Below are 23146 nucleotides of genomic sequence, written 5' to 3'. Positions count from 1 at the left end.
CACCTCCGGCAGATATCTATGGTATATCAGCGTTGTTTACTGTTTTATCAATATACGATTTCGTCCTTTATAAGGATCCTTGTTCATTGTAGGTCTGAAGATGATCTTATAATAAGATTGAAACCAGTCACCACAATAAAAAATTTATGTGATCAAGACTGCTTCCAGTTTATTTATAATAATTATAAATTGCTGTTTCCTATAATAAGAACTATGTTCTTTAAAATGTTGAAAGTTATATTTTAAGTCACAGAAGAAGAGAGTAATCTGAAAAGAAGGAACAAAATCAGTAACTCACCTCCAGCCCCTGGAGTTACACCAATTGGGGCTTTAATTTCTTTGACAGTTCTCTTGGGTGCAAGCATATTTTCTATTTGCTGATCTATATCATTCTCCAAATCTTCATCATCAGAATCCTGCAGACCTAGAACATAAACCAAACATACAATTACTAATGCTCCAAGGATTGTGGCTACAACTTACACAAATACAGCCACTTAATATCATGATATCAAGGAGAATATTTTTCTACATTGATACAGACTGATTTATTTAGATCTGGTTAGATCACAATATTTCCACTGATAATGAGGGCTGTTGAGATCAAAACATTTATAATGAGAATAAACTACTTACCCAGTGCTGCTTTTTGGAATTTCTTTTTTTCACTGACCAGCTGGGCTTCTGCCTCATCAAATTTGAAGCCTTTTCCACTGAATCCACCACCTGTGTGTACTTTTTTGCCCTCCTGGAACAGCAAACATTTCTTACAGCAAATTGCAGGTAACTCACATAGAAACAGAACAAAAGCCAATACATGTACAAGTTAGACACACGTGCTGGGTAATTAGACCAGGCTTCAGGAAAGGGAAACTGTGTGCTGAGCAGATTTCGTGTCTGAAGGCAATATTAAGGATACTTCAAAGTACCGACACATTTGTCACCTTTTTCAATTTTAAGGACAAACATAACATTTTGCACACTTCAGAAGAGCTTAGGGTAGACAGGAAGGCTAGAGAACAAATCTGCCACACTCTCACAGACATGACAGCTTGAGTGGATTTCTTATTCTTAGTGAAATATCTGAACCTTCTGAAGAACATACAGGAGTTCGTCAAGGAGACGGCATGTCCCTGCTTCTGTTTAACACAGTGTTAGACAAAGTCATCAGAGAATGGGCAAAAGAAATTGAGGGAATAAACATTGGAACCTGGGGACAGTGAATCGAAGCGAAGGGCCTGGCTTTTGCTGATGGCCTTGCTATCTTCACTGAGACTAGTGAAGAAACCAAATCTGCCATAGAGAAGTTACACAAGATAGCATCCAGTCTTAGATGTTCCATGCTATTCTTAAAACATTTGAGATGAATATTGTGACAACCTTTTCTTTGCCTTTGTCAAGTCCAATTTTGGGGTGATCAGAGGTGTCCGATTCCACCCGTCGGCTTTGACCCACGACATAAGGGTGTTGTGGTGAGTGGCGTCACGACGGCACGAAGTTTAGTTTGTGAGTGTCGCGCGTTTGTAGATGTCTTGTTGTGCTGTCGGTGGTGCTCTCTGGTGGTGTGTTTGTGGGTTGTGCCTTTGGTTTTGTTATTGCTTTAGTGTGCGTTTGTGATGTGTTTGTAGGTGGCATATGGTTGTGGTTGGTGGTGCTCTCTGGTGGTGTTTGTGGGTTGTGTGTCATATTGGGTTCATCTGAGTTGTTGACGTTGACAGGTTTTGTGCCGGTGATTACCGACTGTATAGGGGAATATTTTCCAGTGGGTTGCCGGTTTAGTTTTTGGTTTTTTTAAGCTAATGTGGTGTAGTGTTTGGTTTGTTGTGTCTGAATTATTTAGATTACTTTTATTATGTCATTGTTAGGAATAGATATGACCAACAAAATCAACAGTTTTCGGTTGTGGGGCATGATAGGCAACAGTCCAATGTCGCTTATCAAATTCCTCCAGCTTTTTGGTCTGCTGGCCAAGTTGGTGAAGTATGCTGTATGCGGGGAAAATATGATGCTAATGAAAGTTCCAGCATCACGGACCAGGGATGGCTACATGTGAAGGTGCCGGTGTGATAACGTTTGGCGCTCCATACGCCAGGGTATCTGGTTCGAGAAGTCTAGGTTGGGCATGCGTGAAATTGTCTTGATGAGTTATCATTTTTGCTATCAGTCCTCTCACAGTTTTTGCGCAGATGAGGTGGGTGTGAGTGAGCGGACGGTTCTTGACTGGTACTCTGTTTGTCGTGAAGTTTGTTCGGAATATATTAAATACAGGGGTAAGTTGGGTGGGCCTGGAGTAATTGTTGAGGTTGACGAGTCGCAGTTTGGTAGGAGGAAGTATGGGAGTGGGGGGAGGGGGGGGGGCAGCTGTGGTAACGGGGTCTGGGTATTCTGAATGTGTTTTTAGGGTTGTTGAACAGCGTACAAAGAGGGGGTTAGCGGGGTTGATTCAGGAGTATGTAGAACAGGAGAGCACTGTAGTTTCTGATGGGTTTGCTTCTTATAGTGGGTTGGGTCAGGAGGGTTACCATTACTTAGTAGTTAAACACAACATTGAGTTTAAGAAGTATGAGAGTGGGGCCTGTACAAATACTACAGAGGGGTTTGAGAGGCTGTTAAATCGAGGCACTCTTCCAACTTTCAGGGTCATTTAGATGAGTACTGTTGGCGGAAGAGCGTCCCTGAGGGTTATTGTATTTTTTGGGTTTTCTTAAGGGCTGATAGTAAGATGTACAGGTCAAAGGTTGTGGGTTAGTTAGGTTTGGGTGGGGGGGGTGGGGGGTAGGCTGCGGCTCCGGGGTGGGAGTGGGGGTTGTTTGGGGAGGTGGGCGGGTGGGGGGTGGTTGTGGATTTTTGATTTTGTTGTAGTTTTTTTAGTTGTACCTTTTTGTGTGTGTTTCTTTGGTTTTCATTTTTGGGGTGGGGGGTTGGGAATCTTATTTGGTTGTTTATTCTGTGTGTGTGTGTGTGTGTGTGTGTGTGTGTGTGTGTGTGTGTGTGTGTGTGTGTGTGTGTGTGTGTGTGTCCGACCCAGGGGGCGGTGCCAGAGCTTTGTTCTGGTGAGTTGTTTGGTTTTCTGTTAATTTTTTTGTCTAGTTAGAGGATTTGTGGATTATGTGTGTGGGGGGGAGGGGGGGGGGGAGGGTTTGTTGCTGGTATTGGTGAGTTGGTTTTGTGAGCCGATTTTGTTGTTGTCGGTGGTTTTTTTGAGGCTGCAGTGACTGTGGAGGTTGTTGAAGTTTTGGGTTGTATGTATTGGTATCGGAAGTTTCTGTTGAACTATATAGGTCAAGGGAAGAGTTCGATTCCGATTTTGTTGTTGTCAATGTTTGAGGTAGCAGTGACTGTGGAGGTGGTTGTAGTTTTAGGTTGTATGAATTGGTATTGGTAGTTTCTGTTGAGCTAATTAGGTCAAGGGAAGTGATCAATTCCATGGATATGGGTTTTAGTTGATTTTGGGAAGGTTGTGGCTGTTTTATTTTATCGTTTTCTCGTTTGGTCTAGTGGCATGTGTTTATTTTTAGTTTGTCCCCACACAAAAAAACCCCAATTTACCCCGCTTGTCCCGTTAGTTTCATTATATTTTTGGAGGAATGTGTGTGTGATTGTTTTTCGAGCTATTTTTGTGTTTGTTGTCATGTTTACGTAATGACATCATAGGTGTGATATGGGAGCTGTTGTGAATTGTCATTTGCGCCATATTCGTGACGTCATGGGTCAAAGCAGATGGGTGGAATTGGACGCTTCCATGAATCCCAATTTTGTGCTCCATCTCTAATTGACTATGCATGATATGACACAACATTCTTATTTTTTTCTTCTTAACTGCAAAATGCAGTATCTTTGCAACCGTAACATGAGAAGAAAATCACGAATGAACAGCAGCAGAAAATGTTTTCCTATGGCCTTCTCACAAAAACCATTAGTCAACCACATCAAGTGATTTAGGGAAACTATGAAAAACCTTAACTTGGACTCTGATTTGAACTCCCCTTTCCTGAATACAATCCAGAGCTTTAATAATTGTGTCATCTTGTTTGGTCTGGGAGGCTGTAGTTTCTGTCAAGATGGTGATGCTGATGCATGCCAACATTGGATGTATTTGCAAAAATGTTTAGTGACAAACTAGCATCTTAGTGAATGAAAGCACGAGACATACTACTCTGTTTTATAGTCACAGAGGGGGAAGTGTACGTCTAAAATGAAAATTTCAGACACCCCTGTCATATTGGTCATTTGTTAATGTATTTATACTTATTATTCTCCTGCCCTATGCTTAAAATAAACACAGGGAAGCATTTACTTTTAAGGACAGCTAAAACATCTTAAACACAGCACATGGGACTAAGTCAAAACACAGATACCAATGAACACAATAAGAGACTGGTTGACTTAATTGCTTCAAATTAAAAAAATATAGAGCTGTAAAAAGACCCGGTCACAGGAGAAAAATATATGAAAAAGAAAAAGATTGTCATAATGTTAGTACAGTTAACCCCCCTAATCAGCCTCAGCTATTACATTCCACAAGCCTACTTTAATACCAAGCTCTGTAGTTACCTATTTCTATAAACTGTGGATAACTATACTTACGGCAGCTTGTCTAGCTCTGTATCTGTCCCACAATATCCGTAATGGGTCAGGCACAGGGACCTGAGACAATTCAAATGCACGAATTATGTCACCGGCATTGCGTTCCTGCTCTGGTGTTATGAATGTGTATGCATAACCTTTATTACCAGCTCTGTAAAACAAAATTCATTGTTACTCAAGTATTATACAGCTTCTCTCATGTAATAAGTAAAGCAATGTGGAACAAATACATGACAAAGATAACTGGTTGGTACTATCACACTCCGTGTTTCCCACATTACGAAATTGTATGCAAATGTTAAACGAAAGTAATTATAATTTGAGTAATATCATTTTGGCAATTAAACTGCACCACAGACAACAAAACACCAAGAAATTATAGACTCATTTTGTGTAACGAATACAGTAATCACTGAAAGAAACAATTCAAAATCCCTATCAAACAACATCAAAAGCTGTAATTCATACCAGTTCACAGTTAAATATTATTGCTGCCTGAGAAGCTGATGTTGATATAAAGTCCTTCTGCTGTAGATACTGAAACAGTATGTTTTTCCATAAGAATTAGGTAGCTGATTTCAAATATACTCTTTAGCAATTAAATAGAGCTGTTATGCTGAAGACAATGGGCTCCTGCTGACATAAAAAATAGACTAGTTCAATGTGTCATGTGACCAGTGCCAGATAACGGGTACCCCCAGTGTACTCCAGCTCTGAGGTTGAGCAGGCACTGAGCTTCTCATATGCATTATATCAAGGGTATAGGACAAGTACCTAGTTTCAGGGAAAGCTGGCACCACTGGGGAAAAAAGGAAGAACAAGTTATATGTTTAACATTATATTCCAAAGAAATCATCCTGGCATTTGCCAAAAGTAATTTAGGAAGATCAGAAAAAAATCTTAAAATTAAAATGGATGGATGGAAATTTAAACCCAACTTCTCTCAAGTGTGGCTCCAGTGTTTCAATCACAGTGCCACCAACCTCATGACCACTGCCTGGGTCAACTGCTGTGGAGAAGAACACGCTGATGACAGGGGCCACCAGTGATTACCAAACACCATAACAGATGGTAGGACAACACTGAAGTAAATCACTATCCGATTTAATTCTGAACAAAAACAAGCAGTGAGCAGTTGTACCATCCAGAAACATCTGCTTTCTATGGATTACACCCTACACACTTACCACCACTTGGTGTACATACAAATTGTAGCAATACAGGTCAATTCTTACAAAAAAGTAAAAAACAGGACTCAGTCACTGTTAATAATACTACTTATTTCAAACAAATAGCATCACTGCCAGTTCTGAACTGACAGGTTCAGTGTCAGATAGCTGTTCATTTTTGTAATTACATTTAGATGAACTGCATGCAATGACCCAGGATTGATGATTCGTAATCTTCAATGCATCCATCGATACCCATTTTCTTAACTGAAATTACTGGTATCATTTTGTGTAAATTTGTGCATATCTCGGCTTTTTCAGGTGAGCTTGTTGTACCCACATTATTATCAGTTATTAGGCTTCCTTTTTCCTATCTGAACTTTATTTGAGCATTTTGCATCTACTCAGAAGACAATGTTAGTCATCCAGAGATTCTTACATTCAATTAAAATAGAATTGTTTAAAATAATAATTATAAATATTAATACAAATTATATTCTGCAATAACACCTGAATTTCTACTCAGACTGTGTTGGCAATGTAATAGACTTGTTATAGCCATGTTTGCTGTTAATGTGTGAATTTCAAGTTATTGGAAAGTTTAAATGAAAAGAGTTAAGGACTTTATGGATGTGGCAGCAAAGTTCATAATAAAAAAGTGGAGTCCTAAGACAAGTATTTCAGTCTTTCATAGCAAAAAGCCCAGACCTCAGTCTTTTAAGTACTTTCACAGAATTTAGGTGCCTGCATACACTGATGCCACAACAAGATAAGTTGAAATGATCTCTTTTTTACTGTTTTCTACTGCTACTGCTGTTATAATATTCACATCATTGCAATAAATGTGGTATACACATAATACACAACAATGATAATTCCTCTACACTATTCACTGTTAATTATTGCTCAATAGTAGTCAGGGGGGTTAGATGCAGATGTGATGTTGGCTGTTTATCACAGTGGTGAAAGTTCCTTGGGTTGGTGGTGCCCAACAGCGAAAAACAGTGTAAGAAAAAGACAAATTTATTTTAAGGGGCTCCAATAATGAACTAAAATGATGTAAACAACTTACACTGTACAAAAAATGAACTCTGATTAAACTGAACAAAGTACTCTTCATTGTATAAACACTGATCACAGATTATTTAGCCATGAACTGATATCAACTTTGACGAGCATATATCACAGACCAGCTCAATTTCAACTGCAGTTATAGGTTCACAACCTAGTTACAATACAAAGAACAAATTTTGTTTTGTTCAAGTTGAAAAGAAGTAAATAATAAAGAAGTGGGGTGTTGAAACAAAAAGTGGCAAGTAAATACATGAATACATTACTTCCACACTATTGAATTTTGAAATAATTTTTTCGGCCTTCAAGCTTAGGTTAAGGAAATTATTGCAGACTTAAGTAATGAGTGGAGAACATCTGTTCTCATAAAAATTCTTGGAGAAGACTCATAATTCATGTGACATGACACCTAGCATTAGAGTACAATTTTTTTTTTGAAATATTTGCAATAATCAGTTCAAAAGCAGATAATAATGATTGAACATTTCTTACAAAAAAGCTAGGCTTGAACAGCAATTGATATTAAGTTCTACGCAAGTCAAATGTTCTGCTGCACAGCAACCTTGTTCCCAGTGCACTAATAAACTTTGAAAGCAATTGCTCAACACAGATGTTTAAAGAGCCTAGTCCAATTCAGACAGGGTGTCACAATTATAATCTAGAGTATGTGAAGAGTGCCAATATTGTAAAAGCAGGGCAACACTCATTAACTCATTACCACACAGCGAGCAGAGCCATAACAAGGAGCAGTGTGACAGCACCAGAATTTCATTCTGCAAACTCTACAATACACTGCAAACTCTACAATACAGAGTATCAACATGCAACATCTGAGCTACACTGCTCCAAGGCATTCTAGTACTGTTGAGAAATGCACAGCAGGGAAAACTGTCTGTAAGTCAGACACCACAGTGCAAACAGAACCACTGACACTCCAGTTAAATAAGTGCAAATGGCCACATAATCTGCTACACTGGCATAATGTCTGGCTTTAAATACCCTGTTTCAGACATCTCATCCTCAGTGTCTGTTCATTCCATCTGCATCAACTATCCTGACAAAACGACAGTCTCACTAGTTCAGTTTAACACTGGTGGTGAACCATGATGTGTTGCTTGCTGCCTTCTGAAGACTTCAACTATGACACTGCTACCTGCAGGCAGTGGTTGGACTTCACTGCTCCACACTTGCATTACTGATCGGTCACATTTGTGACTGATACAAGATGCAGACCTACTAGGCCTTCCTCTGATGAAGGCCCAAACCAACTGACTGCAAGCTGCCATCAACTGCTCGCTGTGTGGGCACCTGAGTACCACCTTCCTGGCTCTATGCCGTGTGTGCTGACAGAGCCCTGGGCTTCCACCTAAGTGTGCATCTTCGAGAGCACTGAGACCCACTGTATCACAGAGGTGCATCCTAGGTCCGCCTTGCTAATCCCTGCTGCTACACCCTGCACGGCCTTAGTGTCAGACAGTGTGCCCGACTTGCTGCAATCTAAATGAGCTGTCAGAGTACTGTGTCTAGCATTCCTCACCAACAACTGAGCAAGAAGCCCAGCCCATTTCCACTGCACCGAAGAAGTCATTATTCATTGTATCAATCACATTAATAAAATGTTACTATTTCACTGATGCCTTTGAGCATAAGACTGGAACCCTCACCAGCTCATGGAGGTTGGTCTCCAATACTTGCGACATCACCACCTCACCTGCCCAACACAGACGCCCACTGACCTTGACCTGAGGGGTGACTGTTACAGTTCACAGGAGGGTGATAATTTAACTACTGAATGCCCACATTGCGTATAAGATGCTACAATAGCAGTATCTGTGTTTTTTTAAGTGAAATCATAAGTACATGTATGTCAGCCAATAGTAACATCTTTTACAGTCAATAAGTAGGCATGTACCTCTCCTGTTCTCAGCACCAATAGTTTTGTAAACACTGAATAACAATGGCTTTAAAAGCTGTGAAATGTAGAAACTTCCATCCACAAAGAAAGCAGCCTAATCTGTGGCCAACGATCTACAACATGAAGGTATCTGCATCATGCTCAGCATTCTACTTACAGCCTAACATGATGTCACAGTATACAACAGTTTGACTTTGAAGTCAAATCAGTTGCATCACCCTACGGATAAAGCCAATTTGCATACTGCTATTAACTTTTAACATTTTATGCTGCAGGATACTGGCCTAGGAAGATTTGCAGCTGTCAATAAGTTTCAACTGTGGAGAAATCTGAAGCACAAACCATAGTCTGCTTATTTTATTCCACCTTTGCAATACAAAAATTTCAATAATAAATATTGTAGATGTATGCTGTACAATTAATATCTACAGTCAAAGTGTGGTAATCACATCAATATTTGACTTAGCAGTGTGGAAAAACATGTTTCCTGCTAATTTAGATCAAAACTTAATCTTTTTTATTTGATCCAAGTTCGTTGTTGCACAATATAGCAAATTTGTGAACTGGGTCCATTTCCTGTACTAAGGTCAAAATTAATCTCCAGCCAGAAAATTTTATACAACCAGCTCTAAGTGCGAAAATGCCCACCTTTATGTTATAAAATGTAAATACAATAGAATTTTCATTTACTGCCTACAATTTAAGACAAATATTTTCAGTAAATGTCAAATACCGTATGTTGATTTAGTCAACTTGCCTGCCTGTTCGTCCACAACGATGTACGTAATCTTCATAATGATTTGGACAATCATAATTAACAACAAGAATGAGATGTTTGACATCAAGTCCTCTGGCAGCCACTGATGTTGCTACAAGCAGTTTGACTTTCCCTGCTTTGAAATCCACAATAGTGGAGTCTCGATCAAACTGGTCAATTCCACCATGCAATGACATACAGTTGTATGATGCTTTCATCAGATCTTTTAATAAAGCATCAGCATTTTCTTGCTTATCAACGAAAACAATGACACTGCCCTGTCCTTGGTAATGCCCAAGTAATTCCAACAGTTTGAGGAATTTTTGTTCTTCATCCAAAATCACCACATGCTGTTCAACATCACGACACACTATACTGCGGCCACCAACCTGAAATAAACATCAAAACTTAAATACTCAACAAAACTGCCAACACATTCCTGAAAATGGGCTAGAAAGATCTCTCAGTCTTACATACCTGAACTTCAACGGGTTTTGTGAGTATTCTTCGTGCCAATGCTTCCATTTGTCGAGGAAAAGTAGCACTGAACATAACTGTTTGTCTATCTGGTCGAATATTTTCAATTATTCTCATCACCTGGAAATGTGAACAACAATAAAAGTGTTTTTTTTTTTTTTTTTTTTCCCCCCCCCCAGACTAGTTCTCCACACATCTACAAAATGAGGTTACCATGTGGATCTTTATACCATGCTGACTAGGGAAGTAACTAATGAAAGAAATGAATCTGTGCAACAAAATGCTGGGAAGTTTTAACATTTTTTAAAATGGGTGATGCAGAAGATTAACAGAGAATTAACAAGTGAACAGAAATGGAGCATAGTTAGACAACAGCAGATAGCAACACCAATTCAGAAATGTAAAAATAAATTTGTATTAGTAAATAAAATTATGAAATGCAAAAGATAAAACAGTCATTCATGGCATACACAGGACAGCATCTACGCTACTTGGAAGATGTGTAAGTAAAAAATTTTTCAGTACACAAGACCACACAATAGTGGAAAATGATATTTCAAAATGGTAACCACAAAATGAAACAAATTATTCAGGTTAGTTTGCGTTATGGTGTAATCCTTAACATAAGTCATCCAACAAAAGCAAGAGTGGTTGCCTTTACTCTAGGATCAGTATAGCATGCTAAACTGCTGTAAAAATATCAGCAAAAAGAATTTTTCGTGTGCTACTAATGCAGCCATGAAGCTGGAATGTTGGATTCATCACTAATAATCAGAAAGAAAAGACTGGAACAAGCAATGAAAACACTCTGACTTCCCTCCACCTAGGAAAGCAAAGGTACATTATTACCCTGGGAAGTGTTCCAATTGTGCCAGCATCATTCTAACAGAATTTTGACGACAAGATAAAACTTAGCAATATACTGGGAATCTAACATAAGGTGTTTTACCACACGCAGTGACTGATAGTCCTAGAGAATGTTTTTGAACACTGAAAGTGATGTGTGTTACGCATGAATCAGCCAGCTCATCAAGCCAAGTTGTGCATGAGGAAATAACAGAGATCAGTTATTATGTATATCACTATGAATTATTAAACACTGATTGTTACTAAACTTTGTATAGCCTTTTGTAAAGATAATAGTTTACGACAGAATGAATTTCAGTTTAATATCTAAAGTAACTTTTGATACATTCAAAATCTTTCCTTGATAAATAACTTCATGACAGTCTAATATGTTGTGTGTAAATGTCAGTGAAGAACTTTAACTAAATACTTGATCATTAAATAAGCAAGTAAACAGAATTTTAATTGAGCAAGCTAAAATTTACATAATAGTATTAGTTTCAGACAGCTACCATTATTTTATCTGTTGAATGACATTATTTTCATCTGTTCTATTTTCTGAGACAATGAAGTGGTGAATGCAGTATGTATCTGGAGTATGGATCATTGAAATTGTTAATAACTAAGTGTGAATGATTGTGGGGACCAGATCGTGTATCCTTCATGTGAGCCACGTACATGGGGGAACATGGTACTTGTAAATTAGCCAGTTTTCGGTACTTCAGAAATATACTATTTCCTCCTGTCCATCAGGTCAGTATAAAAATAGGTTAATATGATTTTTTAAATTTTTTTTCAAATGTATTAGTTTGTATTTTTTTGTAAACTGATTTTAGAACTGGGATTGGTTGGTTGGTTTTGGGGCAGGGGACCAAACAGTGAGGTCATGGGTCCCATCGGATTAGGGAAGGATGGGGAAGAAAATCAGCCATGCTCTTTCAAAGGAAACATCCTGGCATTTGCCTGAAGCGATTTAGGGAATTCACGGAAAATCTAAATTAGGATGGCCATAAGTGGTTTCAAACTGTTGTCCTCCCAAACGTGTGTCCAGTGTGCTAACCACTGTCCCACCTCGTTCAGTAACTGGGATTGGTTGAAAGAAGGAAAGTACCAGGTTATGTAAACTGAAACAGGGTGCTGGTTGGCTACTGTGTTATTTGGTCAATCAGGAGGATTTTCAAGCATGAGTCTTGAGCAGTCCGTGGTCAGCTGTTGTGGTTTAAGGTCGTGTACCCAGAGCACTAATCACCTTTTTGGAGATTGAGTAATAATTGTTTTATGAAGAACTGAATTAATCTGTAAATGTTTATGATCACTCGTGGATGATGTCTACAGAAATGCCATTAACTTGTGAAAACTCAATGTGATAATACAGAACAGATATTTGATGCATGAAGTTTTCTTCATTTAATAATTACAGCTAAAACTTCACATGTATGAGTGTAAGACATCTTCTCTATGTGCCCCATTAACATATGTAGTGCCATTAGTTTCTTACACCAACCGAGGAACATTATACAGGATGTCATAGGAGCACTGGTCAATATTCAGGAATAGAATAGGAACGATCATTTGAAGCACAAAAGTCTAGTAAACATGGACTCTACTAAAGTGTATAACTTATGAGCTATGAGCACGTGTTCATCACTTCTACCGTGATACTCTTCAATTTAAGAAGTTCTATTAGCTTTTAAGGTATGCATTTTACTGCCTATGTTTAATGTACTTTTTTGCTTTCTATGATTGTTCCTGCCATATCCCTGAATAATGACTAGTCCTACAGACACACCTTGTACATCGATTCAGGGCACTCTGTCACCAGTTTGAGTACTTTTGATGTTCGCAGAAAGATGAAAGACACTGCGCTGCAGCAAAGAAGAGTAGCAGGAGGAGATGGGGAAATCTTTTTGGGAGGTGGGATGGGGGGTTGGGGATGCTGGGCTGCAATATTATCAAGGCCTACAGATTGAAGTTTAAGCAGCGAAGCTGATGAAAGATTTTTCTCTTTCTTTTTCAACTTTTTCTTTCAGCTTGATGGAGTTCTGTATTTCTTGCTAGTTCACCCCAATACTTTCCACTCAATATACCTACTACATCTAACTTGCTAATAATCTTTCATAATTGGATCTTTGACAACCTCTGGAATATTGATATCTGACATACAGCAAATCACTAATTGCATTTCCACAAATCTTCATTGCTCACCTTAGTTGTGTTTATTCTTACATCAAATTTTTAATTAGTAATCTATCCAAGTCATTCTACTGTTTTCAGGTGCACTTGGGAACTTGGTATTGGTATCTGCTCCCCCTGAAATTGTGGAAAAGGGAAAAAAAGATTTGTGCCATCCAGGCAGAATCACAAATGGCATATTTTGAATTAAATAGGCTGAAAGAGGCAAAAGACAATGGGAGCTGAGAAAAGACAACAAGTAATAGCAAAAGGAGAAAACCTAAGAAATCACATTTCAAATTCTGCTTAGCAATCAGTTTAACTTGTTACCTGGAATAGGTGAAGTGCTTCAACCAGTGTTTGAGCTTAATACAGTACAGTAGACTTGTAGAAACGACTTTAAGGCTAGTTCGGTAGAAAAGTCACATAGAAAGAAGTCTTGCTTCTAGCGAGCATTTACAGGAGAGGAATAGGCTAACTGCTGCAGGAAAAGCTAGGCATAGGATACCAGGTAACAAGTGTCATGAAATCTAGCCAAGCTTAGCCAGGTGAAAGAGAACATAGGGACCTTGTGTAGAGATTTTGATGGCAATGATAAGCAACCTATTGCAGGAGAACCAGGAAACGGCTTGACTAGCAACTTAGACTATAGCATTAAAGGTGACCTGGAGAAAATTGAAGCAGAAACAGCACACACTAATGTGGGTTTGTTGAAGTTTTGCAGTGACATGATCAGCCCTGGGTTAACACAGGCTGTGAGCTGTGTGAACAAAGAGCTGAGCAAGTTACTTTTGGCTGGAAAAAAGTCTCATCTGTGCCATGTCCGTTGCTGCAACTGGTAAACGAGGATATACTAATCATGGCCTGCGCCTAAATAGGAGGGCGAAGGAAAGATTAGTTGAACACCTTGCAGAGTGTGTGAGAGAAGCCACAAGCACACAAGACAAACCCCTGTGATTACTTGAATCAAAGGGACACATCTTTGAGGTTAGAGTCTTGTTAGAGATTGGGAGTATTGAAAGAAATTTGAGAAGTGTAACACCATAATATGTGCAACAGTTTCCAGAAACGTAAAATTAATTTGTTTCATCAGATCATTGGAGGGTTGTAAAACAAGATAGATGAGCTTACTGTATAGTTAGAAGCTGTGAAAAATTCTGAAGGGATAGATGTTCTGTGCCTCTTTGAAAGCCATGTAGCCACTAAACAAGATAGATGAGCTTGCTGTATAGTTAGAAGCTGTGAAAAATTCTGATGGGATAGATGTTCTGCACCTCTCTGAATGCCATGTAGCTACAGGGATGGAGAAATTAAATATCAGCAATTACAGAGTTCAATAATTTTTGTGGAGAGTTACATGGAAAAAGGAGGAGTAGCAACATACGTGAAAGTTGAACACAAGTTCAAAAATATTGAAACAAATAGTTTTCATGTTGATCACAACCTAGAAGCAGGTACTTGTGAGCTGTTACTGCAGAACACTTCTCTGATAAATGTAACAGTCTACAGATTGTCTCTAGGAAACTATCAGCTACTTATAAGAAATCTAGATGCATTACTGAGCAGCATGTCAGACAAGAAGAAAAAGTAGTAGTTTGTTGAGATTTCAATGTAGATATCTTAAAAGATACGGACAGGATAAATGAACTAGAATTATTATTTGTGTGTTTCAATCTAATTTCAGTAGTCACTTTTCCAACTCCTCTGCAGTAAAACAATACGACACTGATTGATAACATTTTTAAAGACAGTGCTCAGGCTGCAACAATTAGTATGTGTCCAATTGCTAATGGACTATCTGATCATGAACCACTATTGATGGAAATGAACAGTATGGTGCATTACAACCTAGAGGCAGTTCCTATAAAGCAGAGAGGCTTACAATGAGAACAAGAGACAATGTTTTAAGAGTAAGCAAAAAGAGGCAGTATGGGATGAAGTATATGTAGCAAGAGATGCTAATGTCACATTCAGTTTATTCCATAGTCAATTTGTAACAATATTTGAAAGTTCCTTTTCTTAAAAATTACCCAAAAGATCCATTAAAAAACAAGTCAGCAATGAATAACCCAGGAAATTAAAAACTCATCTAAGAGGAAGAGGAAAATTCATGTAAAGCCCAGAGTAAGGCAAGATCTGATGTTACTTGCATACTACAAAAAATATTGCAGTATTTTAAGGAAAGTCATTACAATGTCAAGAAGTATGCATGTCCTGAGAGAAATAAATAACTCATATAATAAAACTATATGGGATGTTGTCCAATGTGAGATAAGACAGCCAGTCAGTGTAAAAGATTCAATAATAATTACAGTAAATGACAATGTAGAGACTGATAATGCACAAGCTGCAAGTACTTTTAACAACCACTTTCTAAATGCAGCAGCAAATACAAGATTAAATGGTTCAGTTGAAGAGGTAAGAGAATATATTAAAAATGTCATTCCACAAAACTTAAGCAACAAGAGAAGTACCACCAACATCCTTCATTGAAATTAGTACAGTCACAAGAATTCTACAAAACAAAAGCTGTTGTAGGGTTGATGGAATTTCAAACAGAATTCTGAAAAGTTCTTGCACGTTAATATATAATGTCCTTAGTGAAAATGCAATGCATCACTGACACAGGGAATTTTTCCAGACAGGTTAAAATATGTAATTATTAAACCACTTCGTAAGAAAGGTGACAAGCCATCATTTCCATAAAACTTGAGTTTTTGTATGAAAGTATCATGATCTACACAATTGAAAGCTATAGAGAGATCACAAAAAATGCCAACTTGTGATATATTATTATTTAAGGCTAGTAGTATTTGATGTGTGAATGTATAAATAGATTCTCAATTGAGCAACCTTTCTGGAACCCAAATTGCGATATGCAAAGTAAAGACAATTATCATCCAGTTTCCTTACTGACATCTTTTTCCAAAATATTCAAAACAGTAATGTACTCAAAAGTAGTTACATATTTAAGTGGAAACAATTTACTTAGCATATATCACAGTTTAAAATCTAGAAACGTTGCTCAACTAAGAATCTATTTATACATTCACACATCAAGTACTACTAGCCTTAAATAATAATATATCACCAGTTGGCATTTTTTGTGATCTCTCTGTAGCCTTTAGTTGTGTGGATCATGATACTTTCTTAGAAAAACTCAAGTTTTATGGAAATGATGGCTTTTCACAAATCTGGTTTGAGTCATACTTGACAAATGGAATGCAAAAGGTTGTGCCGAATAATTCAATGTCAGAAAGACAGAAAATTTTAGTGACTGGGGAAAGTAACAAAGGGACTCCCACAGAGTTCATGTTTGGGTCCACTCCTATTCCTTATATACGTAAATCACCTTCCACTTAACACTCAACAAGTAAAATTGGCACTTTTTGCAGAAAACAAATAGAGTCATACCAACAATTGGTGTAGCACATGAGCAGGAATCAGTAAGTTGAGTAGAATGCTCCAAATTTTTGGATGTACATATTGATGAAAACTTGGAATGGAAGAAGTGTGATACTGAGCCTCTCAAACTATTAAGCTTAGCTATTTTTGCTCTTTGTATAACTGCAAATTTTGGAAACAAATGTATCAGCCTCTTGACAAATTTTGTGTATTTCCACTAAGTAATGTTGTATGGAATAATTTTTTGGGATAACTCATTACTTAGAAAGAAAGTACTGACTGCACAAAAGTGAGCAGCAAGAATAATTTGTGGTGTTCATCCATGGACATCATGTAGGTATCTCTTCAAGGAGCTAGGCATTTTAACTGCGCCATCATAATACGTATTTTCACTAATGAAATTCATCAAAAACAATCAATGACAATTTGAGAAGAACAGTGATGTACATACCTGCAACACTAGAGGGGAAAACTGACTTATTACAAATTGTTAACGCTGTCAGTGGCTCACAGTTCAATATGCAGCAATAAAAATTTCTGATTATTTGCCAAATAACATAAAATGTCTGTTGACAGGTACCAAAGCAAGTTTAAAATGTAACTTAAAATCATTTCTCCTGCACAACTCCTTCTATTCCATTGACGAATTTCTACTTAAAAACTAGTATCCAGCATTAAAAAAATTGTTTTCATGAATAGTTGCATGAGTAGGGATAAAATGATAATGTTTTTATTAATGTTAACACTAATCATGTACACTTATCTTGTAAACTAATTCATTCCATATCATTTCAATAAAAGAAATGTTCAAATGATCTATGGAACATGTAACTAACTAACTATATGGTCACATTTTGAAAATTTCCTTCAAGTCATTCAACCCTGCATTACATTTCTTAAAATAAAGTTTTCTTTCTTGATATTACACATTTATAATAACCACTTGAGATTTGTAGATTCCTCAACTATCTCTCTATGTTCACTCCATTCCTCTGGGATAAAAGCAATCTCATTTCTGTCTTACACACACCACACACTCTTTCTCTTAGCAAATGTGGCCCTTTGCTGCAGAGTAGAGCATGAAATCATATACTTTTCAAGCACTGCAGACATGGAAACCAGTAGTTTGATTGTGTGTGGCAAATCAGAACAGTGTATTGGAATAGGGCTCGAAAGCATATCTGGGTCTTTTACAGGTAAAGCACAACCAACTGTAATCCCCAAACACACCTCACAGAGTGACTCCATCCTTCCAGTATCTACTGAGGCTCTCCTGGGGTTCAGTATGCAGTTGTACTTCTGGTGGAATGCATATTCTGCATTGAATTAAATAATTTCTCCCTCACTGGTTTCTTCTTCTATTGTCAATTGAAAAAAATCAGTCTTCAAAACAAATTTATCTAATGACAACAATCTCCAATTATGACAGTCGTATTACTGCAATGGAGAACTTCTTCCATGGTTGAATGACAGACATTTGTTTTCATAACATACATCATGAAGGAAAAAATGTGCAAAAAACGTGAACAGATGTCGTGTAAAGAAAAATTAATACATGTGTACAGTTAAAAAGTTATTATAACTTTTTTCTGGCCTGCAAATATAAACTTTGTGAATTTTTCAATAGTCTTTTCATTGCTTGGACTTAAAGCCACATTAAATTTCTTGAAATGAGCCATTTTTTTGAATGGGGTTGTTCTTTCTTTTATTTTACACAAACATAACTGAATAAATGAGTGCATGTGCCATGAGCAGCAGCAGTTTGTGTTTGTAAATGAGATTTTAGTTAGTTTTTGTTCTCATGTGCTTCTGAAAGAAGCGAATTTTATCTGTGTATTTTACTGGGTTGCCTAGAATACACTACCTCACTATTAAGTTTTGTGTAAATGTTAGTACATTTGTATTGCATAAGCTTACTTTGTAGTTTAGTATTAATCAGAAGTAGCGTAGCAGAAATACTTAGATTGCATTCAAAGGCTGCCCGGATTAGTGTTATATTACTTGTGGTATAGATGAACACTGATTGAAGCTGGATAGGGACTGTGCCCGTTGTGAATAGACACGGGGGGAAGGGGGGGGGGGGGGGGAAATTGGCCATTGTCCATAAGCAGCCACAGTCAACAGGCTTCAGGATGCTGCCATGGGCTGCAGTGGCATAAGGGCACCTTGAGACAAATGCTTTGGCACCTCTGGTACCTAGGAGCTTAGTTTTGGGTCCCTGATGTTGCAGCATTTTCCAATTCGCTCATCCTGGCCGATTAACACTCATCTGATGGTGAATGGAGAACACTGCCGGGGCACGAATCTCTGGGCGGAAGAAGAAAATAGGTAAATAGGTATGGCTATATGGCTACTCCCTTACACCTTAAAAATAGGTTTGTGGTATTGCCCACTGCTGAAAGTACATCTGAGGCAACACAAGGCACGATGTCCGTTGGGTCTGGGGTCAAACAAACACAGAGAGGGTTCTCACCGGGAGTTCCAAAGTTAGGCAGATGACGGAACTCCTTAAGGAAATAACGAGCAAGTTGGGAAGGAAGGCCACTGTCCATGGTGTGGAGACTACCAGTAATGATGGAGCATACGGGGTGCACCCGGCTACAAATCATGATTCATGTCAGCACAAACAATGCCTACAGCCTGGGTTCAGAGGGCATCCTTGGTTCCTAAAGGCAACTAGCAGCTTATGTTGAAGGCAGTCAGCTTCACACATGGGGAGGAAGCACAACTAGTGTTACATGGGGAGGAAGCACAACTAGTGTTTTACTGAATTGTTCCTAGAACTGATTGCGGTTCTCTGGTGCAGAGCTGACTGGAAGGCTTAAATCAGGAACTCTGATAATTCTGTGACAATCTTGAATGTACATTCCCCAACCTCTGCTATAGGGTCGAGAATTGTTAAACCCCCCTTAATAGGCCAGAAAAGCACAATAAGCAGGACACAGCAACTAGCATAGTGGAGTACATGTGGGTTTTTTAGGTTAAAGAAATCCCTCCACTGGAACAAACTGGGAAGAATACCATCCCCATTAATTAAAGAGAGTAGTATCTGTTATGGCAGACTGGAGAAACAAAATATTAATACAGTATTAGTTAACCATAGAAGCATCGATGGAAAGGCCCGAGAACTCATTTCGGTTTCAAACAGTAACAATGCTCACATGGTACTAAGGGCAGAAAGCCGACTGAAGTCAGATGTTAATAGCAGTGAAATTCTAAATTCTGACCAGAATGAGTGTCGTAGAGATAGATTGAATACTGGTTGTGGATGCACATTTATACCTGTAAAAAGTATGATAACATTCTGAATGTGAAACAATTTGAGTAAATAAAAGTGTCAAAAGAGGATCAAACATGGCCACTGGATGCTTTTACAGACTTCCTGCCTCGAGCAGCACAGCAGCGAATATTTGAAGGAAAACCTGACAAAAGCTTCAGTAAATTTCCTGATTATGTTTTAGTATTAGATGGACACTTCAATTTACCAACTATAGGCTGGGGGACTCCAGTGATGAAAGTAAGTAGTAGGAACAGGGAATCATTTGAAATTGTTGTAAACATACCTAATCTGAAAATTACCTTGAGCAGCTAATCAGAGAACCAAATCATGCAGGCAACAAACTAAATGCTGTTGTTCCCAACTTTTCAATTCAGTTAGCTTACAACAGGGAATCAGTGACCATAAGGCCGTTACAGCATCACTGCAAGTAGGAATGTAAAGAAGGATAGGAAGATATTTCTGCTTAAAAGGAGCAGTCAACAAAAAATTATTCTCTAGACCTAAAAAAGTTTGCATCAACAGACAAAATACAAGAGTGTTGGACAATACACCTTAAATATATATGTGCTAAACAAAGCTGTGAGGGATGGAAAAGACCTGCCGTGCTTCAGCAGCCATGTTAGAAAGGTGCTACAAAAAAAAAAAAAAAAAAAAAAAAAAGAGGGCTTTACTGCAAATTTAAACATAGTGAAAACCTCACAAACAAAACTGGTGCAAAGAGAACCAAGCATGGAGAGTTCAAGGAATCTGAAACTAAAGTTCTATCAATTGACTTGACAGAAAATCCTAAAACATGCGGGTCCATAAACTTTCCCGGCATAATAAATGGTTGTATTCACGTCAGGTCTCCAGCTGGAACATATCGTCATCTGGACACAAAACTCTGGTGATCCACCTGGCCACCATCTTCAGGTGAGTAGGCCACCACACTAACTCGTTGGAACTGAAATCAAACATGCAGCGGCAGCTCGTTTATACACCGACCGTGTGTCCACCATGCGTGTGCAAACATAACTGCCCCCTGTTTCAAGGCACAACAGCACACCGGTGGTGAAAGCTCACGGAAACAATAAATTGATATCAAACACTATTGACAGCTTTTGATGACCAAAGCAAGGACTGTTGTTTCTTAATGTCAAACAGAACAGGGTTCCAACTCTTACTTATAGGATAACCCTTATCTCTGTTTATAATATTGTCAGACAGGCCAGATTTTAATGGCTTCTTTCACAACACAGCCCCAATACTGTGGTGCAGGGGCAACCACTGGTGTCTCATCATACAATATTTTACGGCCTTCAGTAAGACAATGTTCCACCATTGCAACAATCCTGGATCGTACAAATCATTTGTCCAACATAGGCTTTCCCACAATGGAAAGGAATCTTGTAGACCCCATGCTTTCTCAAATCCAAACCATCCTTCACTGAGCCTAGCAGAGCTCTGGTCTTAGCTGGCAGATGGAACACACTTTTAACATCAAATTTCTTTAAAATTCTTCCTATTTTTGAAGATACGCTCCCTATAAACAGTAGGATGGCCATCAATTTGCTTGTATCTTCTGTTGGTTCCTGCAAAGATCCAATCTGTAGAGCATGACGGATCTGATTGTCAAATAAACACTATGTCCTAATGTCCCATCATCCCTCCTGAAGACCAAGACACCTAAAAACGGAAGTTTTCCATCCTTTTCAACTTCCACCATGAATTAATATTGGAATGATCTCACTGATGGAAGTCATCTGTGACATCAAACACTACCATGATTTTTTCCTCTGTTAGCCACTTTTATCAGAATTACATGTGCAAGAATTGAACTGTTGATATGAAATTATTAAAAAAAAATGTTTGTATAGTTTAATCCAGGTTTCCATTGGAGCAAACAAGTTAACTAGCACGAGCAAAAGAGAATTCTGTCTGATATAACCCGTAGGCCTCCTGCAGGTCTTTCAACTGGATGTCACTGCAGCTACTTACATGTCCCTAACCTTCCTCAGTTACCTAATCGTAAAATGGAGACCTGCAGTTTAATGTGGAATCCGAACCACTCCAACATCTTTGATAAGTGAATGCTCGGTTAAAAATCATAGTGAAAAAGTTGTGGTTGGAACGGGATTTGATCCTGCGTTCTCTGGATCACGAAGCGTGTGCTTTGCCACTAGAACATTTTTGTTTTAGAAAAAAAAATAATTTACAGTATGGCCATTAGACCCTACATGCATAGTGGAAACACTAGCTTTGTCACCTCTTGAGTTGATGCTTGACGTCAGTATTTAGTGTTCTGTTTATAAATTTCCTTTCAATGGTGATGAGAAGACTTGGAAAAATGGCAGACGACATACAAGGGAAATTTCAGACCAGTGCTAAGGAGAGATAGGGATGCAATTCTGTGTAAACTGTACGATCTCCATGCATGTCACACTTCCATACAAAATGACACACTCAAATCCTTCATTCCCTGCACTATTTTGCATAGTCTGTCAAGAACAGTGCACTCACCATGCAAAATAATCCTCAGTGAATAGCAAAGTTTAGCATTGTGGCTCTAACAAGATTGAGTTGTATCCTAAGCTCCAAAAATTAAAAATTAATAACACAGTGTTCATAGGCAATGTTTGCTACCTCGTGTTCTCTTCCGTTCCTCTTAGTATAAACAATTCTACCCATATACAAGCGAATGGTGGTGAATTTTCTTGCAAATGTTCACTTGCATGTGTTCGCTTCCATTCCCTCCATTTTAAACAAGGTTTTAGGTGCTTAAAATTGGTGTCTGTGAACTCTGGATAATCTGCTATGCGGCACTGCATAAGCGATTGGCCGAGTCATGTGTTAGGCGGGCAGGGCTGTACAAACTGCTGTTGTAAGCTGTTCTTCGCGAGGAAAAAAAATGTAACTTTAGCATTTTTTACAAAATACTTCCAATGCCTCTAAGCAGCTAAAATTTTGGCAGTGCACCTCTTTTGTCGTCTTCTTCCTGTGTAAAAAATTTGAGAGTAGGTTTTGACATGTCTTACTGAACCATTCCCTTGTCAGTTCACTCCTCAATCCAACTATGATCCATCCCCACTGTCCCCAGATCACTCCCTGTTAACTTTCCAGAACTTCTTAACCTTGAAGCTTGCCTCACTATCATTCCCAAAATACCTCAATATGCAAACTAACCTCACATCTGCAGAAAGAACCACAATCCACCATCTAAAAACTGATCCTTACCTCATACCTGCTGACATATGGTTCACCACTGTTGTTTTGAACCGCAAGGCTTACCTAGCAGCATGACTGCAGAGCTATCAGATTCATCCACCTACAAATCCTGCCACAGTGATCCCATTCCAGAAATCCAGCAGGATCTCTAGTCTCTCCTCAAATCTTTAGGCCCATCCCAGAACCTCTCCCTGGAGTTCATTCTCTCCTCACCACTACCACTCCCTACACTCCTACCTTCTATATGCTTCCTAAAGTCCATA

At 38.4% G+C, this 23146-nt stretch overlaps 1 protein-coding gene across 1 annotated transcript in view; it reads right to left on the bottom strand.

Moving 5' to 3' along the window:
- The window catches only part of LOC126237361 (probable ATP-dependent RNA helicase DDX46), a 165510-nt gene that overhangs the window by 22852 nt on the left and 119512 nt on the right, over window positions 1–23146 (bottom strand). The window contains exons 13-17 of the mRNA XM_049947429.1: window positions 9977–10096; window positions 9500–9888; window positions 4588–4738; window positions 637–748; window positions 299–424 (exon numbers count right to left, since the gene is read on the bottom strand). Coding sequence (XP_049803386.1) covers window positions 299–424; window positions 637–748; window positions 4588–4738; window positions 9500–9888; window positions 9977–10096 — 898 coding nt within the window. The remainder of the gene's footprint in view (window positions 1–298; window positions 425–636; window positions 749–4587; window positions 4739–9499; window positions 9889–9976; window positions 10097–23146) is intronic.

The sequence above is a fragment of the Schistocerca nitens genome, chromosome 2, assembly GCF_023898315.1.
Source record: "Schistocerca nitens isolate TAMUIC-IGC-003100 chromosome 2, iqSchNite1.1, whole genome shotgun sequence".
NCBI lineage: Eukaryota > Metazoa > Arthropoda > Insecta > Orthoptera > Acrididae > Schistocerca > Schistocerca nitens.
The sequence above is the reverse complement of the archived record's forward strand: the minus strand, read 5'-3'. Positions and strand labels throughout refer to the sequence as shown.